At 39.0% G+C, this 20,876-nt stretch overlaps 1 protein-coding gene across 1 annotated transcript in view; it reads left to right on the top strand.

Moving 5' to 3' along the window:
• SH3GL3 (SH3 domain containing GRB2 like 3, endophilin A3) overlaps positions 1-16,747 on the top strand; it is a 54,494-nt gene extending 37,747 nt beyond the window's left edge. The window contains exons 3-9 of the mRNA XM_086619994.1: positions 1,146-1,218; positions 2,741-2,884; positions 3,958-4,091; positions 5,482-5,640; positions 8,514-8,617; positions 9,838-9,965; positions 16,534-16,747. Of these exons, the coding sequence (XP_086476120.1) occupies positions 1,146-1,218; positions 2,741-2,884; positions 3,958-4,091; positions 5,482-5,640; positions 8,514-8,617; positions 9,838-9,965; positions 16,534-16,739 (948 nt within the window). The 3' untranslated portion in view covers positions 16,740-16,747. The remainder of the gene's footprint in view (positions 1-1,145; positions 1,219-2,740; positions 2,885-3,957; positions 4,092-5,481; positions 5,641-8,513; positions 8,618-9,837; positions 9,966-16,533) is intronic.
• The last annotated feature ends 4,129 nt before the right edge of the window (positions 16,748-20,876 follow it).

Here is a 20,876-nt window from a genome sequence, read left to right as displayed (position 1 = left end):
GTGCTTCCAAACAGAAATATGTGAGAATAAGTGCAAATTTATCCTTGAGCCTTATCAGCTTAGCCAAGGGAGAAGAGATGCCTGAGCCAAGGGAGCAAGTTCCACTGGCACCTCTCAACAGTGAAGAGAAACTCTTCCAGGAATGGTGCAGAGCATCAGTCGGGGCCTTTCTCCTCTCTCTGTGTGGAGGATTAGGGAGAAGTCTTCAGTGTTTAGTCAGTCTTTGTAAATATCATGAAGCCTTCCCATCTGATACTATTCATGATAAAAGTCTAACCACTAAGTTCAAATTTTCTCTTGATACAGAATTATATTTCTTAGTTTAAATCCAGGTTCAGAAATTTACATGAATTGTTGTGGAAGTTCAGATGTTTACTATCTGCTTATTAGCTGTTCTATTGCAAATTAAACAATGTTATTCCCAGTTTCTGCTTTTCCAGTTTTTATGTGCTTCTTTTTATTTGCCCCTGTCTTTCTGTGTATTTTTTAATGTTCATAGTAGACTGAGATCACAGCTTTTATTGTTGGCGGATTGAGGAAAAAGGTCTTGTTTGAGTTAGTTTTTTTTCCAATGTGCGCTTCTGAATTTATGATCTAAACAAGTTTCTAGGTTTCAGAACAGAATAATTATTTCCTTTCTCTTCATTATAAGAGGAAAAATAAGGTGCAGGCCCTAAGGGGGGAAAAGGGAAACAAACCAGAAATGTGATTTTTATAACATTTTGGAAACTATTAAATGGGAAGACAGTGCAAACTCCTGCTTTCAATGGTTCTGATTCCAAGATTGTGAGGGATATTTTCAGTCTTTTTCACCTGTGGAGGTAAGCAGTCTTAGTAACAACTGTTGGACTGGCAGGAAAATTGTAGTCTAGAATGTGTAAGCTGTAGACAAGACTGATGGACTGGAAAGGAAAGTCCACATTTTGATATAAATCTTCTTTCCTTCCCAATACTACCTGCCAATTAATATAGTTTTGGTAAAATCCTATCACTACTATAATATGGCGATGTATTTTAAACTACGATATTTGCTTTATTTTAAACAAAATTTCATAATCAGCTAGAATAGTGTATTTAATGTCTAATAAAATTATAAACTTTCTAGTAATCGATTTGCTTTTTGCTGTGTTACTTTTCTTTCTCAGAAAATTGATGTTACTAATAAAGCTGTAGCAGAGCTTCTGTCCAAATCTACAGAGTATCTTCAGCCAAATCCAGGTAGGAAAGGAATATAGGTGTTGAATTTTGCTAAACATTGTCTTCATACTTGGGAATTTGTCTTAGTTAAATAAAAGATTATTAGGTCATCATTGTGAGACTTCTGGGTGTCCTCAAGAACTTTCCCTGTGTGTGCAACGAACAACTGTAAAGTTTGTGCAGTAAATCTTATCAGGGATGCATTCAACTTGCAGCACACAGTGTGTCTGGTTTACTGGCCATGTGTGGGTTGTGCATGCATGACACGTCTTGGACGGCTTGGACCTGTGGTACTGCACATGGGTTCATATTTGTGCTGGATTTCTTGGAGTGGGATACGGATCCCTAAAGTGAAGAGAATGCCAACATTTTTTTATAGCAAATATATAAAAAGCCATTGAATTTAACTGATAAGCTGCTGCTGTCAGAGATGCTGGTGGTTTTGTAGCTGCGGGGAAGAGGGCTGTTACTTGCTCTCCCAGTATTTGAACGAGGTTTTGCATTTTCTGGACATTGCTAGGTCTCAGTGGATTTTGGATCATCAGTTAATAGAGGTTTTTCAAATCTCGTTTTAAGAAACAAGAAAGGAGACATGTTTACATTTGCAGTCAGTCACAAAGTTTATCTGTTACGACCTTGATTCACTGTCCAAACCAGCTGTTGGAAGAACCTTCATTTTTTTGAGAACTGTTTGACTGAATTCCCGTTTAGTCAGCTACACCAGTGATTTCAGATATAGCTGTCCCTTGTAGGTGCTTTGAGATGCATATTGCTGAAGAAGTTTAATGGGTTATGCCTACATAAGGATGGTAGGATTCAGTCCTTTACCAGGGCTCAGCCAGGATTTTCGAGATGGAACTAGTCACCATGGTCCACATTCCTCAGGAATGCCCTGCACTTGGCTATTACTGTATCGAAGAGACTGATGAGTGATAATAGTAAGGAGCAGATTGGAAAAACTCTCCAAGAATAAATGCATGTTTTTGCCGTGATACCTGTCGGATAACAATAAATTCATTTGTATGTACCAGGCCACTGTGCAGAATAAATTTCTAACGTCTTGATTACTAGAAGCAAAAAAAAAAAAAAAAAAAAGGAAGGGAAAGTTCTGCAAAGCTCTCACAAGCAAGAGAGAGGGAACGAGCATGAAATTGGCTTTGGCTATGCTTGTATCTATTCTGCATTTGCTTTCTGCAATATTTCTAATCAAGGAGCTCACAAACAAGAATATTCAAAGGAATGTGAGTATTGGCGAGTACTCACAGAAAGCGACAAGCACTCCAACTATATATCTGCTGGAGAAATGATGCTTATTCAGTTGGGAGTAATAAACAGTTTCGTAGGACCCATATTGTTGAATGGAATCTTATTTCAACTTTTGACTGTGAAGTACTGACAACAAAAGTTTTATGAATCTACAGACCAGCTTGGTGACTTGCTTCATGACATTGCTTGTTAAATGATATATTGCTTTAAATATATTCATTTTAAAAGTGTTTTTGTAAGTTTCGTTCTTTTTTTTTTTTTTTTTTTTCCTCCTTAGCATACAGAGCCAAGCTGGGGATGCTGAACACTATGTCAAAGATCAGAGGACAAGTTAAAACCACAGGCTATCCCCAGACAGAGGGGCTCCTCGGAGACTGCATGATACGGTACGGCAGAGAGCTTGGCGATGATTCTATGTTTGGTGAGTTTGTGTATCTCCTCTGTGAATATTTCAGCATAAATTTCTTTGCAGAATATTACTCAGTGACATAACCTATGTAAATAGCTACTGCAGGTAAGAGGGAAAGCTAAATACTGTGATCAGGAGGTGATTGATGTATTTAATAAAACATGATGCTTCTGCATATTTGACCACCTCTATTGCAGGTGGATTTGATAACACTATTACTGATGCTGTCTGATGATTCATATTATTAATATAACCTTTTTAGTTTCTAAGTTGCCAAACCTAAATAATTTAGGGTGATTCCTAGATGCACTGTATTTTTTTTAACTTTTAAATAAAAACAGTTACCCTATATTTGAGAAGTAAACTAAGGGAAAAATTTCTCATGGGGAAAAAATGAGGAGTAACTTTGGGTGGATTTCTTTTTTTTTTTTAATGATCAAGTATTTCTGTGCTTTGGAGTACAGAATTTAGATCTTAAATACGCATTTTTCTTGTTTTCATTAAAATGAACTCTAGCTTGGCCATGCTGCAATTCTTTGGTAAATCAAATCTAACCTGTTTGCTCTGAAAATATGCTGGTTCTTCACAGCCAGAATCTTGACAGAGGACTTACTTGCTAAGCATGCATAGTGTGTGGGCTTGACTAGAAAGAAGTCTGTTGTTTTAAAGAAGCAGCAACAATTTTGACCAAAAGGAGGTTTGAGGAAAAAAGCATGCTGCATGCGAGGAAGCTGTAAAACATGATTTTGTGATTTAAAAAGTTACTCACTTTTCGTGTGAATGAATGAATTGGCTTGGTTTGCAATTCTCAAAGTGGAGAAGATTTGTAAACTATGCAAATACGATAGGGAAAATACTATTACTTTTTCCCTGATGCCCTTCAGGAAAAATAAGTATAGTTTAGAAGAAAAATGTTCCAGTTCCAGTTTTCTGTAGGGGAAAGCAACTGCATAGCTTGCATTATTTTTTTACTCTTCAAGGGCCTGCAGCAGATACAAAGATACCTATTTGAAACAGCTGTTTCATAAGACAAATTTTCTGGTTTTACATATATTGAGATATAAGTAGCCTGTTCTTTACCATAGGCCTTGCACTACTGGATGCTGGTGAGAGCATGAAACAAATGGCAGAGGTGAAGGACTCGCTTGATATTAACGTAAAACAAAATTTTATTGATCCTCTACAGTTATTGCAGGACAAAGATTTAAAAGAAATTGGGGTAAGTTTTCCAGGGTAAAGCTTCACTTGTCAATCAAACTCTAGCTCTCTGAGGTATCTTTCTTGAAAGCAATAAGGTAAATAAATTTCACTGCATTTAAACTTGTGTCTCTAGCAAAAGAGTGATGAAATCTGCTTAAAATCAATGCCTGGCTCTCTGTCGCTTGTCTAACTTACTCAATTTGCTATATTGCTTGTACATTCAGTACAAGAAGAATAGTGAAGAAAATAATATTCTTTATTTTTTTTGCTGTTTTGCTTTAACCAACATTTTTATTAATTCTTATGAACATGAGTGGGTTGTGATTTACTGTGACTGACTATCCTATCTTGCTGTCTCTGTCAGCCTAAAGCTGTTTGTAATGGTGGATGAATATAACTGTTGAAAAAGGCTATTCAGGGCAATCACAGAATGATCCGAAAAGTGCCATAAAATGTTGAAGCACCATATGCCACTATAGGAAAGATATAGGAAGCTGAGAAACACATTTTTAACCTTTACTGTTAAGTTTTTTCGGGCCTTTTGTTTACGATGTGACAATTCAAAGAAAGCCAGGCAGTCTCTGTCTGAGTCTGTTGATTCCAATAGACTTGGGTAATAAGCAAGTTAAAACCCTGATGAAATGCAGAGGTGAAAATTATTTTATTCGTTTACACATAAATGGATATGGAAAGCATAGCAAAAAGATAGTTATAATGTTTTGATGTCTGTAGCTGTCTCCTGTGATACATAACTGTTTTCAGTTGTAGTTCTCAACTGATGAAAAGAAGTTGTTTGACATTAGCTTTAATGAGCATTTTGTACTGTCACTTTGAATCCGTTCTGTAAGTCTGTCAGTCCCATGATTTTTGGCAACAGAAAAGCCTGTGTATTTATATCAGATAGAAGTGTCAAGTTGATGCCTAACAGAAAACAAGAATACAAGTTGGGGAACTGCTTATGGAACGAGAGGGGAAAATAACCTTTTAACTTTTAGCTGTCACATTGCAAATAATTCAAGATGTAAAATTGAATTAAATACAGACTATGGGGACACGCGCATAGTTAGATTGGATCCTGCTTCTCAATCAGACAATCTGAGGTGTTGCACGTTTAAGGAAGTCCATGAGTTGGATGCCGAAGTTTAGCAAATCAAGATGGCCAATTCCCCAGGCGTTAACAAATGGATGTTTATTTAAAGTCTATACAGTTTAAGATTTCATTCATTTATGCAGTCCTAGACTTACCTGATGCTGCCTGAGATCAAAGGGATGGACTGGATAATCTCTGAGCCTTATATTTTTTGATTCTGCATATATTTGCATCCATAACTGAAATTTCCTTAAATCACAATGTGTTTGTTTGGGCATGTCCTGTTTGGACCCTCTCATAAACGTTCTGTCTTATTTAGCATCATTTGAAGAAACTAGAAGGACGCCGTTTGGATTACGATTATAAAAAGAAGCGTCTTGGAAAGATACCAGATGAAGAAGTTAAACAAGCAGTAGAAAAATTTGAAGAGTCAAAGGAGCTGGCTGAAAGAAGCATGTTCAATTTCTTAGAAAATGATGTAAGTCTGTACTGCATTTTTGTTTGCTGCAGTACATCCAGGAGGGCAATGTGTGTGGGGTTGGATAAAGCCTGTCCCATCCTTCATAGGAGGTAAGGTCTGGAAGGAGAAGGTGTGCCTCTTTGCTCTTTTGATCTCCTGTCAGAGAAGAACATAATGCACAGCAGTAAATGGGAGGACTCAAGAATTCAGGAATTTCTTCTGGAGATACAGTGGCTCAGACAAGATTGTCACAGAGGTCTTAAGTAGTTTTATAAACTATGAGCAATGGACTGTCTCAGAGTAGAATGTGGTTTGATCAGTGGGAGGGAGAAGACTGGGAGATTAACATAGAGAGAGACCTGCTGCTGAAGCTAGGAATGACCAAGGCTAGGCACCTTGCACTTTCTGAATTGTAGCTCACTTCTAGTAAAAACTTGGCTGCTGATTTTCAGTCTTTAAATGATTTTTACCTCTGAAAATCATTATTATTGCTATTTGGCACTGAAAATTACTCCATAGGGTTTGTTTGTGGCTTGGGCTCTGATACCTGGACTTTGGCTCAGAGTCCAAGTCCATCATGAAATTATGTCTAAATAAGGAGCAGCTGTGGTCATTCAGGATAATCCTCTCTTCTATCCACACACAGAGGAATAGCAGGATGTGCTTTCTCCCATGTAACGGAGGAATTGTAGGAGGAGAGAACTGGACGTATTTGGGCCTATTCCAAGGCTTTCTCTTCTCCTATAGATACAGCATTGCAGAAAACACACTTAGAAAGTAAGAAGTGTGCTGTCTTCTGTGAGCAAACTGCAACAAGGAGGAGCAGTTAAGTGGGAATATTTAACTGCCAGCAACTTCTTCCTCTATGCACACCCATATAACGGCCAGTTATAAACTAGCGTGTAGCTCCTAAACTGTGAGTGGGACACATTTGTTGCAGCAGTGTATAAATCAGCGAGCCTCTTGCTGTTTTACTAGTGCAAGTTATATGAGGGCAGCAAGAAATGTAACATCCTGTACCAACAATTTCAGCACAGTTTTTGACTGTAAGCTCTGCCAATTGCCTGGTTGCAGTGTATGTTTTTTGTAATTCTACCTTGCATAAGCAGCTGAGAAGTGTTTCAGATAGTATTTATCATTAGTCAAAGCACCATTGGGGATGAATTAAAATGGTTTAGCTGAGCCACCAGAGAACTGATGAGTTATACTTTCTAGTATAACCAATTCTGCCTTTGGGAGGGGGTGAACTGGATGTCCCTTTGTGGTTTTTTTCCATACCCACTTTCTAGTGTTTCTGTTTAAATAAAACTCTGTGCTCCTTCCCTTTCATTTTCCATGCTGACCCAGTCTGTCTGTCCTCCTCAGACTTCTCATTACAGCCTTATTGTCTAATCCCAGACCATCTTACTAGATTTGCAGAGATCTTAGCAGCAATCGCTTCCTTTCCATTGTTCCCAGTTCCCCAAATGTCTCCCTTTCTTGGTCTTCTTGCCCTGCAATCTCTGTTCTATGAGCTCTGGTTCCCAGCCATCTTGCCAGGTGCCTTTCCCAGACTCAGTCCTGATCCACATCTTTCTCAGGTTTTTGCACATCTAGTTCCAGACCTCCCACATAGACACTGTTGCATGCGCTTCTTATCAGATCCATCCTCCTGCTTTTCCCACTCAACCAGTCCCAGGCTCTTCTTGCTAAGTGGTTTTTAGTCCCTCAAGTTTCTCTGGCTCTTTCCCAGTCTCTCTCTTCTCCTAATCCACAATTCTATTTCCGTCCTGGCTCTTAGTCGTCTCGTTTGGACAATCCTTGTCTATCCATTTTCTCTGACCACCCCATCCAAACCCCATGCACTTTGTGAGTTGTCCTCAGCTGGTTTACATTACTCTCTTCTGACTGTGATGGAATTGTATCAGCTGTTGATTTGGTTCTATGCATTATATTTCTGTATGCTTTGTGACAATGTTTGGCTTTCTCGGAGTCCCGGCAGGATTTCTAATAATCTTTTTAACTGAGTAAAAACAGACAAAGTATAGCACAAAATTGCCATGGGTCCATAAAACATTTGCAGAAAGTTTACTTGGATATCTTCTTGTGATCCAATGTCTGAAGACATCATGATGGAATGGAAGACATCATGATGGAATGGAAACAAGTCAGACTTCTTGGGATCTGTCTCCTTAATGTTGTCTTAAAGGAAGAGGACAAATAAATATCTGTTACTGCTCCATCCTCAGTACAGCTTGAACTTTTCAGTTTGTGTTAGGGAAATGAGATTATTCGTTACCTCATGAATAAAAATATTTTGATTTTTCTTTCTCCTTCACATTCACCCTTTCCTCAGCATTCATATTTTTGAATGATTGGCTGATACTTTTTAAATCCAAGTTGATAAATCATGTTTCATTTATTGGTTTATAAATACTGCCATCTAGTGAGGTAAGTCCAGATCATTTCAGAACTGTAGTTTGTAAACATTGCTAATAAACACTAATGAGTCTGAGTCATAAGAACTGCCACAGTGTAATTTCTTCCAACATTGCTGATCAGAAAAGCCTATTTTTGCCTGCTAAGGGGTCATATCCTTTTAACTGTTTCGGGCTTGGGAGTTGACAGACAGCTGGCTTGGAAGTTGAAAGCAGAAGGGATTTGCACATTGTGAAGGGAAATGACTCAAGGACCCAGCCCTGAGTGAGTGAACTAGAAGTTACACCTCAGTTATGTTCAGTTTCCAACTGGCAATTTCTTTGATAGAATCACATATGCTCTTTTTCAATAGCCTCTCAACAAGGTAGCGTGGTCTTTCGAGATACCTGGTCTGTTTTGAAAGATCTGTTTGTTTATCCTTCGGCTGAATGTACTGCAGGCTCCTTACAACTATTTTCCTCTCTATATTTCAGGTAGAACAAGTTAGCCAGTTGGCTGTGTTTGTAGAAGCAGCACTAGATTACCATAAACAATCCACAGAAATTTTGGAGGATCTGCAGAGCAAGCTGCAAAACCGGTAAGACTGAACCCATCAGAAAACTTTGAACCTCTCTTGCAGCTGAGGTTCATGACTGTGAAAAGTCACTGAAGCAACAGATCTTGTAGCACCATCTCACAGATGTGCTCTGTGCCTTACTGGGCTTCATTGCTTTAAACCGTTGCCACCTGGCAGCTTCTTGCTGCACTGTGAGCATTTAACATAATGCAGGATCTGCCCAGAAAGCTTTGAGTGTATGCAGAATCTCTCACATCTATGGAGATTAATCAGCACAGCCTCCATTTGTTGGTGGCGTTATTTAAACTTGAGTACTGTGAGTTGTGTTTTGGAGGCTTCGCTGAGAAGTTGGCCTATTTTCACTGAGATTAAGGGGTATAACAAAATTCTGCAGCACACTAAGGAAATAGCCAGCTGACTAGGAACACAGCTGTGGTGTAATGAACTTACGGAAGGCCCAGATGCTTTGTGTCATCCTAACAAAAGGAAAAAATGCTCCTGTCATTAATTTGTTATATGTCACTCGGAGAACCACAGAGATCAGGAGACCTTGACTTGAATGTCACCATAGCATAGGCTAACATTAGTTGTGGAATTGAGGTAACTGTTTGGGGCTTGCCTGAGATCAGGGTGGACGTGGTGGCTGTGAGTATTGGCATAGGGGTAGCTGTGTCTGAGACACTCTGCACCATCCCAGCTGGAGGGCCCCTGAGACAAGGAGGTCTCAGCTGGGCCACATGCACATACAGGAAGAGATATTGAGACAGTTGCACTGACCAAATGGTTGTTTCCCATTTTCCCTAATAAAAAGGCAATGTGTGAGATGCAGCCCCAGGGCCTCTGTCCTGGCTGGGTTTCTGTGTATGTCATTTGCAGTTGAGCTTTCCAGAGAGCTCATTCCTGGATCTTCTGCTGAACTCAGTGGCAGCTGTGGATGCTCAGCGCTTCTCAAACTCAGACTGTAAAGCTTTATGCCTCTGTCAGCAGGACCAAGGTATTAAATAAAATAGGGACTTGCTGAAATTCATATACTGCATGATAATTGAGCAGCTTTTAGTGAATAAACCTGCCTTGCCCTCCCCTGACACCCACTCTAAAAAAAAGAAAAGACCTAAAACCAAAATCAGCAGAAGGTTGTTTTTCCCCACCTTTCAAACTCCAAAGCACTGAACTTGAGTGTAAGTTGTGTCAGTATGTGTTCCTTCAAGGTAAATCTCTTGCCATTCTTCTCTGTGTTCCAGAATAAATGTAGCATCTAGTCGGCCTAAACGTGAATTTAAGCCAAAGCCTGTAATAACTACAACTCTGGAAATCGGTGATAATCAGCAGCACAACGGGATTGCCTATAGTTCTTCCATTAAATCATCGGGTAAGTCTATGGCCACAGAATTAACATGTCTATAGATGTTTCGCCAGATTGTTGCTTGAGGTATTTCTTGTACCGTGAAACCGATGGATTCATGAGGCATCAGTATCCATGCACCTGACTCCAGTTTGTTTCCCAGATTTGGAAATGGAATTGTGACGCTGAGTTCCTCTCAACAGTCTCTCACCCATCTGAAATTTAGGTGTGGCATTCTGCTTGGTCTTTTAGGTTCTCTGTATTGCCACTGAGGGTGGGAGGAGAGAGAGGGAGAGGCACTTGCAGAAAACAGTTCATTTCTTGGAAAGACAGATGCCTAAGGTGGGTGTGTTTGATCACTGTCTGGAGTATCTCCAGATGCTAATTTCTCTCTGCAGTCTGAGACCATAAATGACCAGTACAGGATCTTAACTATTAGCCATGTAAAATTCAGAGGGATGACTCTCACTGTTACTGATTTAACGTATTTTACTTTACTGTCCACTAAAGTATGCACCAATGCGTGTGCATTTATGAACGGAAGTACCTAGGTACCTGTTGGCGTGGGAGTAGGATCCCTTCCTTTGATCAGGCCCTGATTCCACAAAAAAAAAAATCAACTGTTGAAAGACCTTGAAAGTGCTGTGAATGGTAATGATTAGTAAGGTTACACTACTCACTGAAATAGCTTCCTCATCTAATGAATAAAATTATTTGCCTTACCTCCTTAATGACTACAGTGCATAAGGAGAGAAGACCGATTAAAAATAACAAAACAAAACTAAAAAACAGCAACCACAAAAGACAACAATATGCAAAGAAAGAGAATGAAAAAGCCAAATTTTTCCATAAATGTTAACTTTAAGGAAAATAGAGAGGAATTGATCCAAAGGTTCCCTTCTCTACTTGACGTAGCATTTAGGATCTTTCTGAAAGTTTTTTGTTTTTATTTTTTCCCTTCACTCTCAAATTTCCTCTTCCCTCCAGTCTTGTTCCTTTTTAAAGGTTGTTGGGAGAGAAATGAGAGAACGAAAGGTGAAAGAATAAAGCTTGGAGCTGTAACTTCATGGTCCTTCTAATGTCTCTAATTTTCTTGCACTCTGCTACAAGATGAAGCTATTATAGAATCCATACTGAAGGGGATTTGCAGCAGTTCGGCTGCATAAATCCACCCGGCAAGATCTTACTCCTTGATCTGTTTCTTTTGTGTTTCAAGCTGCTTGAGGGTGTGTTAGTGAAGCTCCTGTCGTGGTTTAACCCCAGCTGGCAACTAAGCCCCACACAGCCACTCGCTCACTCCTCAGTGAGATGGGGAGAGAATCAGAAGAGTAAAAGTGAGAAAACTTGTGGGTTGAGATAAAAAAGACAGTTTAATAGGTAAAGCAAAATCCACGTGCGCAAGCAAAGCAGAACAAGGAAATAATTTGCTGCTTCCTATCAGCAGGCAGGTAGGTGGTCAGCCATCTCCAGGAAAGCAGAGATCCATCATGTGTAATGGTTACTTAGGAATGACTCTGAATATCCCCCTCTTCCTTCTTCCCCCATCTTTATATGATATGGAATACCCCTTTGGTCAGCTGGGGTCAGCTGTCCCAGCTGTGTCCCCTCCAACCTCTTGTGCCCCCTCCAGCCTACTCGCTGGTGGGGTGGGGTGAGAAGCAGAAAAGGCCTTGACTCTGGGTAAGCGCTGCCCAGCAGTAACAAAAACATCCTTGAATTATCTGCTGTGTTTTCAGCACAAATCCAAAAAACAGACCCATAGTAGCTACTGTGAAGAAAATTAACTCTATCCCAGCCCAAACCAGCACAGCTCCCCATGCTGCCCACATGCTAAGAGCAGTTTTTGTGTTGCTGTCGAATGCGGGATTGAGAGAGACAACGCGCTCTCTGCACACTCCTCTCAATTCAGGCCACTGGTTCCTAAGACGTGACACAAGGACACATTGCATTCAAAGCACTGGGGATGTTTGCAGCAGTCAGTAACTTCCTAGTTATTTTCACAGCACGTCTGGATCAGAGTAGCAAAAACATAGCAATCTTTATTAAAAATTCAGCATAAAATTTCTAGATCTCCATCTATTACTTGTCAAGTTATATAGGGTTTACTTTTTCTGCTTTGCATGTGCCGTGGAGAAGGGACGTTGATTCAGCATTTATATATGAACTAGCCTGTCAAACCAGAGTTTCAAACCATATTACAGTGGTTTATCATTGCCATGAAGCAATTGATCCAAGATGTCCTGTAAGGGTAATCAGTTCTGCGTTTGGGAGAAAGACAGACTAGATGACTTTTCAAGGTTGCTTCCAGCCCACTTGGTTAAATAAAAATGACAGTTTTAATCAGCTAAAGTTCAGTGAATGAACTGAAAAATAAATGACCACTGATCACTAAGATAACAAAGGAATGAGCCACTTCCATTCATTGATTCCATTCATGGACTATTGCATCAGCTGCTTGCATATCACTAAATGTTGGATTTTCACTTACTGCTTGGCTTACTCAGTGCTGTTGGAATGGAAAAGGAATAAAACAACCATGAAAGAGATGAAAGGGAGAAATGGGATATATTTAATAGTTGTTGCTATGCATAGTGTTGCTAATAATATCAGAAAGACCATCTATCATGTTTTTTTCTTCCTGAAGAAGCTGTAGGTACTGTGCTTACCTCCCCAACAGGTACAATCATCAATGAAATCATTGTTCATTCTTTCTTTCTCTTCCTGTTCCATTCTCAAAAAATGTCCATATGGACTTCTTTGGAGCTGCAGTGGGGTCAATATGCCCTGCTTGTAAATGAGGAAACCTTTCTGTTCCTGTTTAAAATCAGAATCATGAAACACAGTAGATTTATGATCTGTGATTTAAAAATGTGAACCAGGCAGCTCTAAGCAGAACTGCTAAATGTTTTAAGTTCTCCATGTAATAGGGGGGATAGCATCGTGATCACGCTCTTTTTTTCGTTTAGAAAACTGACTTCATCCTACACAAACAAGCACTTTCGTGCTTAATTTACCCTGTTTACACATTGACCCTATCAAAATGTAGAATTTAATTTCTTTGATACTTACTCAAGGTAAGTAGTATCTTAGAATTCAGCAAACTCATGGAAATCAACAGGACAATTGAATATAAGCTGTGGTGTGTTCCGCACAACTGCCACAATCCAATTCTGAGTGTTGACATGGCTTTTCCTGTGTTTCACCATAGCTTTTCAAGTTAAGTATCAGCTTCTTGGAGCAGAAATAGTATTTATCTTTGTACAGTCCCTAACACATGGGGATTATTTACTAATGACTTGCACACATTTACAGGACTCGATTCAGAGAAACATCATTTTAATGTTGTAAATTATTTAGCTGCTTTGATTAAGCAAAGATAACAGATCTGTGTTTTTGTTCTAGTTCATTGTTATCCTCATTAATCAGCTGAGGCTTTGAGTGTCATCTGGCTCATATTAGAACTTTCTTTAAATGCTATGTTACGTCATGCCTTTCATTTTTTTTGTTTGTCAGGTTAGACTATGAAATAAATGGGTCTGGTTGCCATGTGCTGGAATTTAACATAAGCATCTAAATGTTTACTCACTTCAGCTGTGAGAGAGACTTGGATTAATTATTTTAACAAGATTCCAGTTTGTGATTATTAAAGTATAATTTTGCTACCATGTGTATACAACATGGTCTAGAAGACAGAGTAGATGCAGGTACAGACAATAACTCCCTTTGTGGAAAACAAACAAATGAAAAACCACAGCAGCATTGAATGGCATTCTGGTTTCATCCTGCAACACTCCAGAAATCAGAGATAGCTTCTTGTTTAATACTTTTTTTTGTGGTGCTTTTTTTCCATTTGTGCTGTCCAAGTTTGAGTGGTCTGGAGATTAATGACAAGTCATCTTTGAATGTGCCAGTGAAGTGTGGCAGTGTAGCTCCACAACTGGAGAAATTAAGGAGGCGTGGATGGCGTTGCAAATTAACATAAGCCCTGGTTGCAGAAGAGTGGTGCAATTTCTTTCGCTTAAATCTGTGCAGCAGGAAGGACGTGCAAGTATTTAATGGACAGGAAAAGGCAGGAATCATGTCGCTAATTCTGTGATGTTAGACAGCGTGTGTTGCAGACTGTCAGGCAGTGCTGCGCCCATTACCTTTGTCAGGGAAGCTTTGTCTCATTGCATTATACAGTAGCAGCAGTTGCCTGACTCTAATGAAGACTTTGACTGATCCTACAGCCTGGAATGAAACCGGTTGTACTGGCTGTGACCATTATTTAAAAATCTTTCCAGGCTGCCAGACATTTCTTTTCAGTTCTTTGGAACTTAAAGTGAACCAAATGGGATCCATCTCATACCAGGTACCTTACTGTCAGAAATTAACTGGCTTGCAATAATAAATTAGCCCCATTGGAACAGCTGGTGAAAGCAAGGAACTTTTGTCAATTATTCAGAGTGCTGCCTTCTGCTGTTGACAGTTCCAGTGCGCTGGTACCAGTTCTACCTTGGCAAAGACTGAAAATAACAGCTATTTTTGAACACAGTCAGTCCGTTTTTGTTGGGAAGCTGTGGCTTATCTTCTTTTTTCTACTTGGACTGTTTCAGCAAAAGTGTGTCCAGAACCAAGCTTTCACCTATGTTCTTGTATTAGACTAGCTGTAATTTAGTTCATTCTTGTAAAACTTTGTCACTACCCCGTGCCTTCCAGAGACAGAGGACTAGTCCGGCATTGTTACAGGAATGTTCTGGGGAGGTTTGCCGAGGGGGATCTCTGTTGACAGCTCTCTTCCATTGTTATGAATAAAAGCTCTCTTCTGTTGTTATGAAGGATATAACATGCCCACAAAATAGAAAAGTAATTCCTACTTCCCAGTTTTAACTCCAAATGTTGCCCCAGATTGTATTATTGTCAATTAAAAAGATGCTTTCACCTGTTCTTATTTACTGGTCACCAGAATAGTTGTCAGCTGCTTTCCTGAGGAGGCTTCTCCTGACTCTTGTTACTAGAAAATGCCTGAACAGTTACTTTTCAGTAATTTCCTACCCATTACCATGATTAGCAGATTCAAATGCATTTTTGCATGTCTTTAACATCTTAGCTATTATATCTGTATTGCATTACCAATTGTGTGCAGATAAGATGAAAATTATCCTTCAAGGTGATTGCATGATTAGCGTGAGTGATAGCTGGGAGAGAGTCAAGTCTAGGATATTTGAGAATTGCTGTAAATAAGACAACATGAATAACTTAGTATTTAAGAGGCTTAACTGCTTTAATGTAAGTACTAGTCTGTTCTAGAGTTCTTTGTCGTGCTGTAATGTGTTTTACTACTGTTTACATGGCAGCAGCATGAAATCTTTTTTCCTATCCTTCCTTTATAAATATATTTCAAACTACCAGACTTTTACTTGGATATGCTGTATATGTTTTTAAAAATCTGTTATGGCTGAACTTCAGTTGAACCTCTGGCTAGTCCTTGGCCACAGAGCTAAGCTTTACAATTTGAACATTAGATTATGTTTTATTAGAATAAGTTATTATTCATAAATATGAATGAATATGTTACATATGTATCCATACCACAAATCCAAGCCAATTAAAACCCCTTCATAAGAATATCTTTTTAGAAGGTGAGTGCATTTACAAGGTTAACTTCTTTTGCTAATGGTGATTCTGTTTAGTACTTTAATTTATAATTTATATTTATTTGTTTTCCTGTAAATATATGTTCATACTATTATGTTTGCATGTTTGCCTTTAGTATTTTAAGAGTAATTTGGAATGATGAAGATCTTTATAGCAGGGGAAAAGCACAAGTCACAAGAACAGCCAGATACTGTATTGGAAAACTGTTTTCATCTGTAAAATAGTTTGACAGGCACCACAGTTGTAGCATAACCTTTGCTTTAGTTCAGATGAAGGATGTGTACAACAAAGGATTTGAACACACGAACTTGGGGAGCAGTAACCCAGAAATGACTGTCGCTGCTCGAGAGAGGTGAGGGTGGAAGCCTTAATGCAGGAGCAGCTGGAAGCCTTGCTCCTGCACGCACGTGTGTAGCATGAAAATCCAGGTGGCTGCCCCCGGCTCTGTGTGTGTGTGTGCTCATGTGTGTGCGTGTTCGTAGGACCGACTGTGAGCCCCTGCCCTCTGGTAGGTTTTCGCACAGTAGCAGTGTGCTGCAGTGCAGTTTGGTTAAATGATTATTTGTTGCTTCTCCTGTTGACTCTTCCACTTCCTGACCTCCTCCGACTCTTCCAATTCCTCAGAGACCACACTGATTTTGACAGCTGGGATTACTCAAGCTATCCGAGATAAACATCCTTTTGAAAGGGAAGGCAACTAGGAATGAAAATGGAGTAGCATCTGAACTGAAGGGAGAAACAAAATTATGCTTTAAACTAATTATCATTAGTAGTACTTTTTGTATGTAGAAGGACCAGATGTTAATGGGTGAAAGCAATGGAAAAACTGTTGTGGAGAGGGAGAGAGAAATTGATGACAGCAGGGCTACATTTTTGTGACCCATTGTTTTATGCTTAGTGGCTGGTGGGATGCTGTGAAGCTCTATTAATACAGGGTTTTTTTCTGTCACTGGTGCAGGTTCTTCAATGCACATGGATCAGCCTTGCTGCCAAGCTCTCTATGACTTTGAGCCAGAAAACGAAGGCGAGCTTGGGTTTAAGGAAGGGGACATCATAACTTTGACCAATCAGATTGATGAGAATTGGTATGAGGGGATGTTAAATGGAGAGTCTGGCTTCTTCCCTATTAATTATGTTGAAGTGATGGTTCCCTTGCCTCAGTGATTGTGTCATTCAAGCTGTGAACGTGATTTCATGACTGAAATGGATTCACAAATGTTCTGTCAGTGTGGCATTCTGTGAAAGCCTTGCTATTTGACTGACTTACTGACTTTTGTATGCGTCTTTTTAAAATGTATTTATTTTATATTCAAAAAAATTTTACCTTACCTGACTGCATCAACCTGCAAAAAAACCCATACCTAGTTTTTTTGCTTTGTGCCTTGAAGATCACTGTATGAAGTGTTTACTGGTAGCTCACTGTTGCTCCAGAAATGCATTTCCTTGCTATTATAGTACGTGGATTTTTTTTTTTCTTTGGCTGCAATGATTTTACTATTGAAAACCATCTTTAAAAATACTGTAAGGTAAGCTAACTGTAACCAGTTCCTAAGTTACTGATGTCATTGAGCTCTTTTCATCTATCACACTGTAATTTATTGTGAGCAAGTTAATCTATGTTTCACATTGTATGTTGACAAAAGGCAAAGTGGTTGTTGTCAATATTATCATAATGTTGTACTAAGTACAAGTTCTCAGCATCAAAAATTCCTATAATTTACTGACCAAACTGAATAAATATTTCTGTGGGATAAGAACAGTGTTTGCTGCTTCTGTTCCTGTAGTTCTGGCATTTGTTTTTGAGCTGGATGTCAATTTTGCTAAATATATCAGCTTTCAGTGAATAAAACAATGCTGTGTTAAAAATGTATGAATAAAGCCAAAGTATTAGTTTTATAACACCTCAGCCACTGGAATTTTAATAATCTTGCTCTCTCCCTACTGATTGGGTAGCATTTATAACATCTGTTAAAATTTTCTTCTAGCAGGAGGATAAGAGAGAAATTCCTTTGAACTAAGTACAAACTGATCCTAACTCCACAGGGTTTGTATAGAACTCCGCTGAGATCAATAGGTGAGTATCCCAGTGACTACTGCAAACAAAGGAAAATTCAGTAGACTTCTGTTTTTATTTATTTGAAAGAGATGGAGAAAGAGAGGACTTACATGGAGAGGGAAAGACAACTAAAAATATGGGGAGAACAGCCTCAAAATGAAAGACTCAAGCATCTTAAGTACTTATGAAAAATGAGCATAGAATTAATTTGGTTTTTGTTAGCATTCTGCTCTGCTTAGTAAATGGAGATGTAGTAATGACCAAAAACTTCAGCGGCCCCAGAGGAACATGTAATCTTTTACCAATTGCTCTCAGTACAAGATGGAGTGATGAGAAGGGAGCTGAACTCTTTATGGGCAAACTGGCTTGAAAGGAGTTTCGGAGTTTCAAGCTCTACTTGGTTCTGTAATCCAGTTGAAACAGCATTCCCTAGAGAGAGAAGAATTTTACATCTGCCACAGGTGCAGTAACATTTCTGTCCAAGAAGCATAAATATCAAAAGCATGGCTTCCTGGTTGCTCTCATCTCTGGCCTTGGCTTGCACAATGACTGCAAGAGAAACAGAGGGTTGTTCTTCATGGTTTTGGCTACAGCCTGCTACTTAGGGCACATAATCTCAGAATTTGGACTTGCTTATGTAAAGAAGAAAATTCATCAGCCCTTTTCCAAATTCATAAGCACGTAAAGTACCTACTAATTATTAGAGCAGCAATATAGAAAGCAACTTGTTCTCACCAAGTTTTTTGAAGGAAAGTAGCTATGATGTTCTGAATACAAAACTTATGGGACAACTTTCAAAGGTTTAAGTACTTGGAATTCACAGCTGCTTTTGCTTTCACCCCCTTTATCAGAAAGGTCTCACCAGTCATACCTTTCCATAGCAGGAAAGGAAAGAGCTAGTGAAAGCGCTCTCTTACCTCACCAGAATTCCCTAGAGGGAAAGAATTAAATATGCATGCATGTCTGCACACACACACACATACATATGAAAGGTTTGAATTCTCAATACACTTCACAGTAGGCAGCTTGCCTTTTAGTATAGAGCGTGTGGTCAACTGCAATGGATGTCTGATCTAATAGAAGCAGCTAGTGCAAAAATATTAAGCTAGAAGCAAGTCAAGAGCACTAGACTGGTATTGGTTAGGATAAAGGACAGAGAGAGGGTCACAGGTAACCAACCATCTTTAATGTTTGCTATCAGGTAAAACAATTTGCACAATAGGCTCCCTTGTACATCAGAATTGGTTCTTTAATATGTCTTTAAGATTGTACACTAAGAACAAGTTTGATAAACTGGCTAGTAGGTTGTGTAGTTAAATAAGTAAGTAGATCTTGTTTCCTAGACTGTTGATGGCATTGCCAAACATCATCCTGTACCACTGCTTGTTCCTATCAAGACTGACACACTAGTTCAGATCTTTCATGGTTGTTATTTAATACCATCCTTCCCTTGTGCTATGAAAAGGTTTCATTTGAAATACTGAAGATTCCTCTTAAATCAAGTTCATAGTTCTTCAAATAAGGCTGAGCTGCTGAGTGATAAATATAAACAGGGCAGCATGGTGGTTTTTTGAAGCTTTCTTCATTCTGCAGTTTTATTGTTTCAGGGTCTTTTAAGCCACTCAAATAAGCTTAGTGAACAAAGAACTTTATTAATAAACTTTCAAATAGTAAAGTACACGTGCATGAAAAATCTTGAGTAGTAAAAAGTTAAAGAAATCAAAATAAATAGAGCAAGGTTATAGCAGCAGCTATTTCTGTGTGGGCCATAAAGTACAACAAGAATTCAGATCTGCTGAAATATGCAAGCATTAAGCCAGCATCTACTCTTGTTGTCTCAAACTAGACTTTTTGAATAACTTGAGTTTAAACTAGGATAAGGAAAGCCTCACCTTAACAACTGCATCTTAACACAGAACTGGTCTTAAATTCAGAACTGGATACTTTGGCAAGTTAAGAGGCAGTCAAAAAACTATTCCAGCATTTAGAGAAATTCAGTCTCAGCTGCTCCTCTCCCTCCAGCTACACCCCTCATGCTCCTGAAGAGAAGTGTAATTCCATGTGGCTCAAAGCCCTTTCTTTATCACAGAACTAAAATGCTTACCTACTGGCTAAGAGGCTGAGAATAACTGACTGCAGTGGCCCCAGAGGCTGACTGCCTGGTTTCTGAGCGTTACAGGTCAGGCGTTCCATGGACTACAGAGCTATTGAAGTTACAGTAAATTACATACTGGCCAATAGACAGTATTCCCCCAACTGTCCTATTAGACACACACAAAACAGTACTGCAGACTGCACAGATATTTAGGACATAAGGACTCTAAGAACAGATATTTTTGATGCACCATTTACTACAGTTGGTGCTTTCTAGTTTTGATTTTTGTTTCAGCATTTTTTTTTCTAGCCCCTTGGAAAGCTGGCTCATTGGGACTGTTCAAACAGAGTGTCAATATTGCTAATTACAGTACCTTCTCTGTTGGAATGAGATGCTTTTTCACATTTACAGGATACATCTGTCCAAGTTAAGTTTGACACAGCTATGCTGTAATATACTGTTATCTAGGAATATACAATACTGAAAACCTGGTAGATTTCCAGGTGCTAGAATACAGAAACATTTAATAACAGACAAGAATATTTTTTACAACTTGCTTTTAGTTTTAAAGTGTTTCATTCCAGGAAGTTCTCTAGCAAGTGTTCTAGACCAGTTTCTTATGTTTCAAGCATCATGATCTGAGTAGGAAACATTTTAGACACTCAGTATTCATCAGGATACCATTTTACTTCAGTCAAGTTCAGCCTTGCTCAAGGTGCAAGCAAGGGTGTGATCTGGCCCATGTAGTTCCCCACTCAGGCTTGGAACAAAAATTACCTTTGGAGAAACACCCTATCAGAATTATTGATAAAGCTGAGGCAGCCTCATGCTTATTGTCAAGTATTTAGCCATCTATCTAGGGCATATGTTTAGAAGTTTCATAAACTCTGTACCCTTCTCTGTTTCAGCAGATCATGGAAACCAGATCCTTTTGTTAAAGTAAAAATAACTTCACATGAAGCTTGTGTACTGCTGCTCTTTGTATCAGTGATACAGGACAGGGTCCAGTATCAGAAGGTAGGAAATCTCATCGTGTTGTAGACAGTGTTTCTTACAAAGAGGTCAGATGGGAGATGTGAATTCCAAGTTTCACCTATTACAGAAGATACTAAAACACACGCAGTCTGTCACCTGGGATTGAGAAGTGTTT

This window comes from Tauraco erythrolophus, chromosome 14 (assembly GCF_009769465.1).
Source record: "Tauraco erythrolophus isolate bTauEry1 chromosome 14, bTauEry1.pri, whole genome shotgun sequence".
Lineage (NCBI taxonomy): Eukaryota > Metazoa > Chordata > Aves > Musophagiformes > Musophagidae > Tauraco > Tauraco erythrolophus.
The sequence above is the reverse complement of the archived record's forward strand: the minus strand, read 5'-3'. Positions and strand labels throughout refer to the sequence as shown.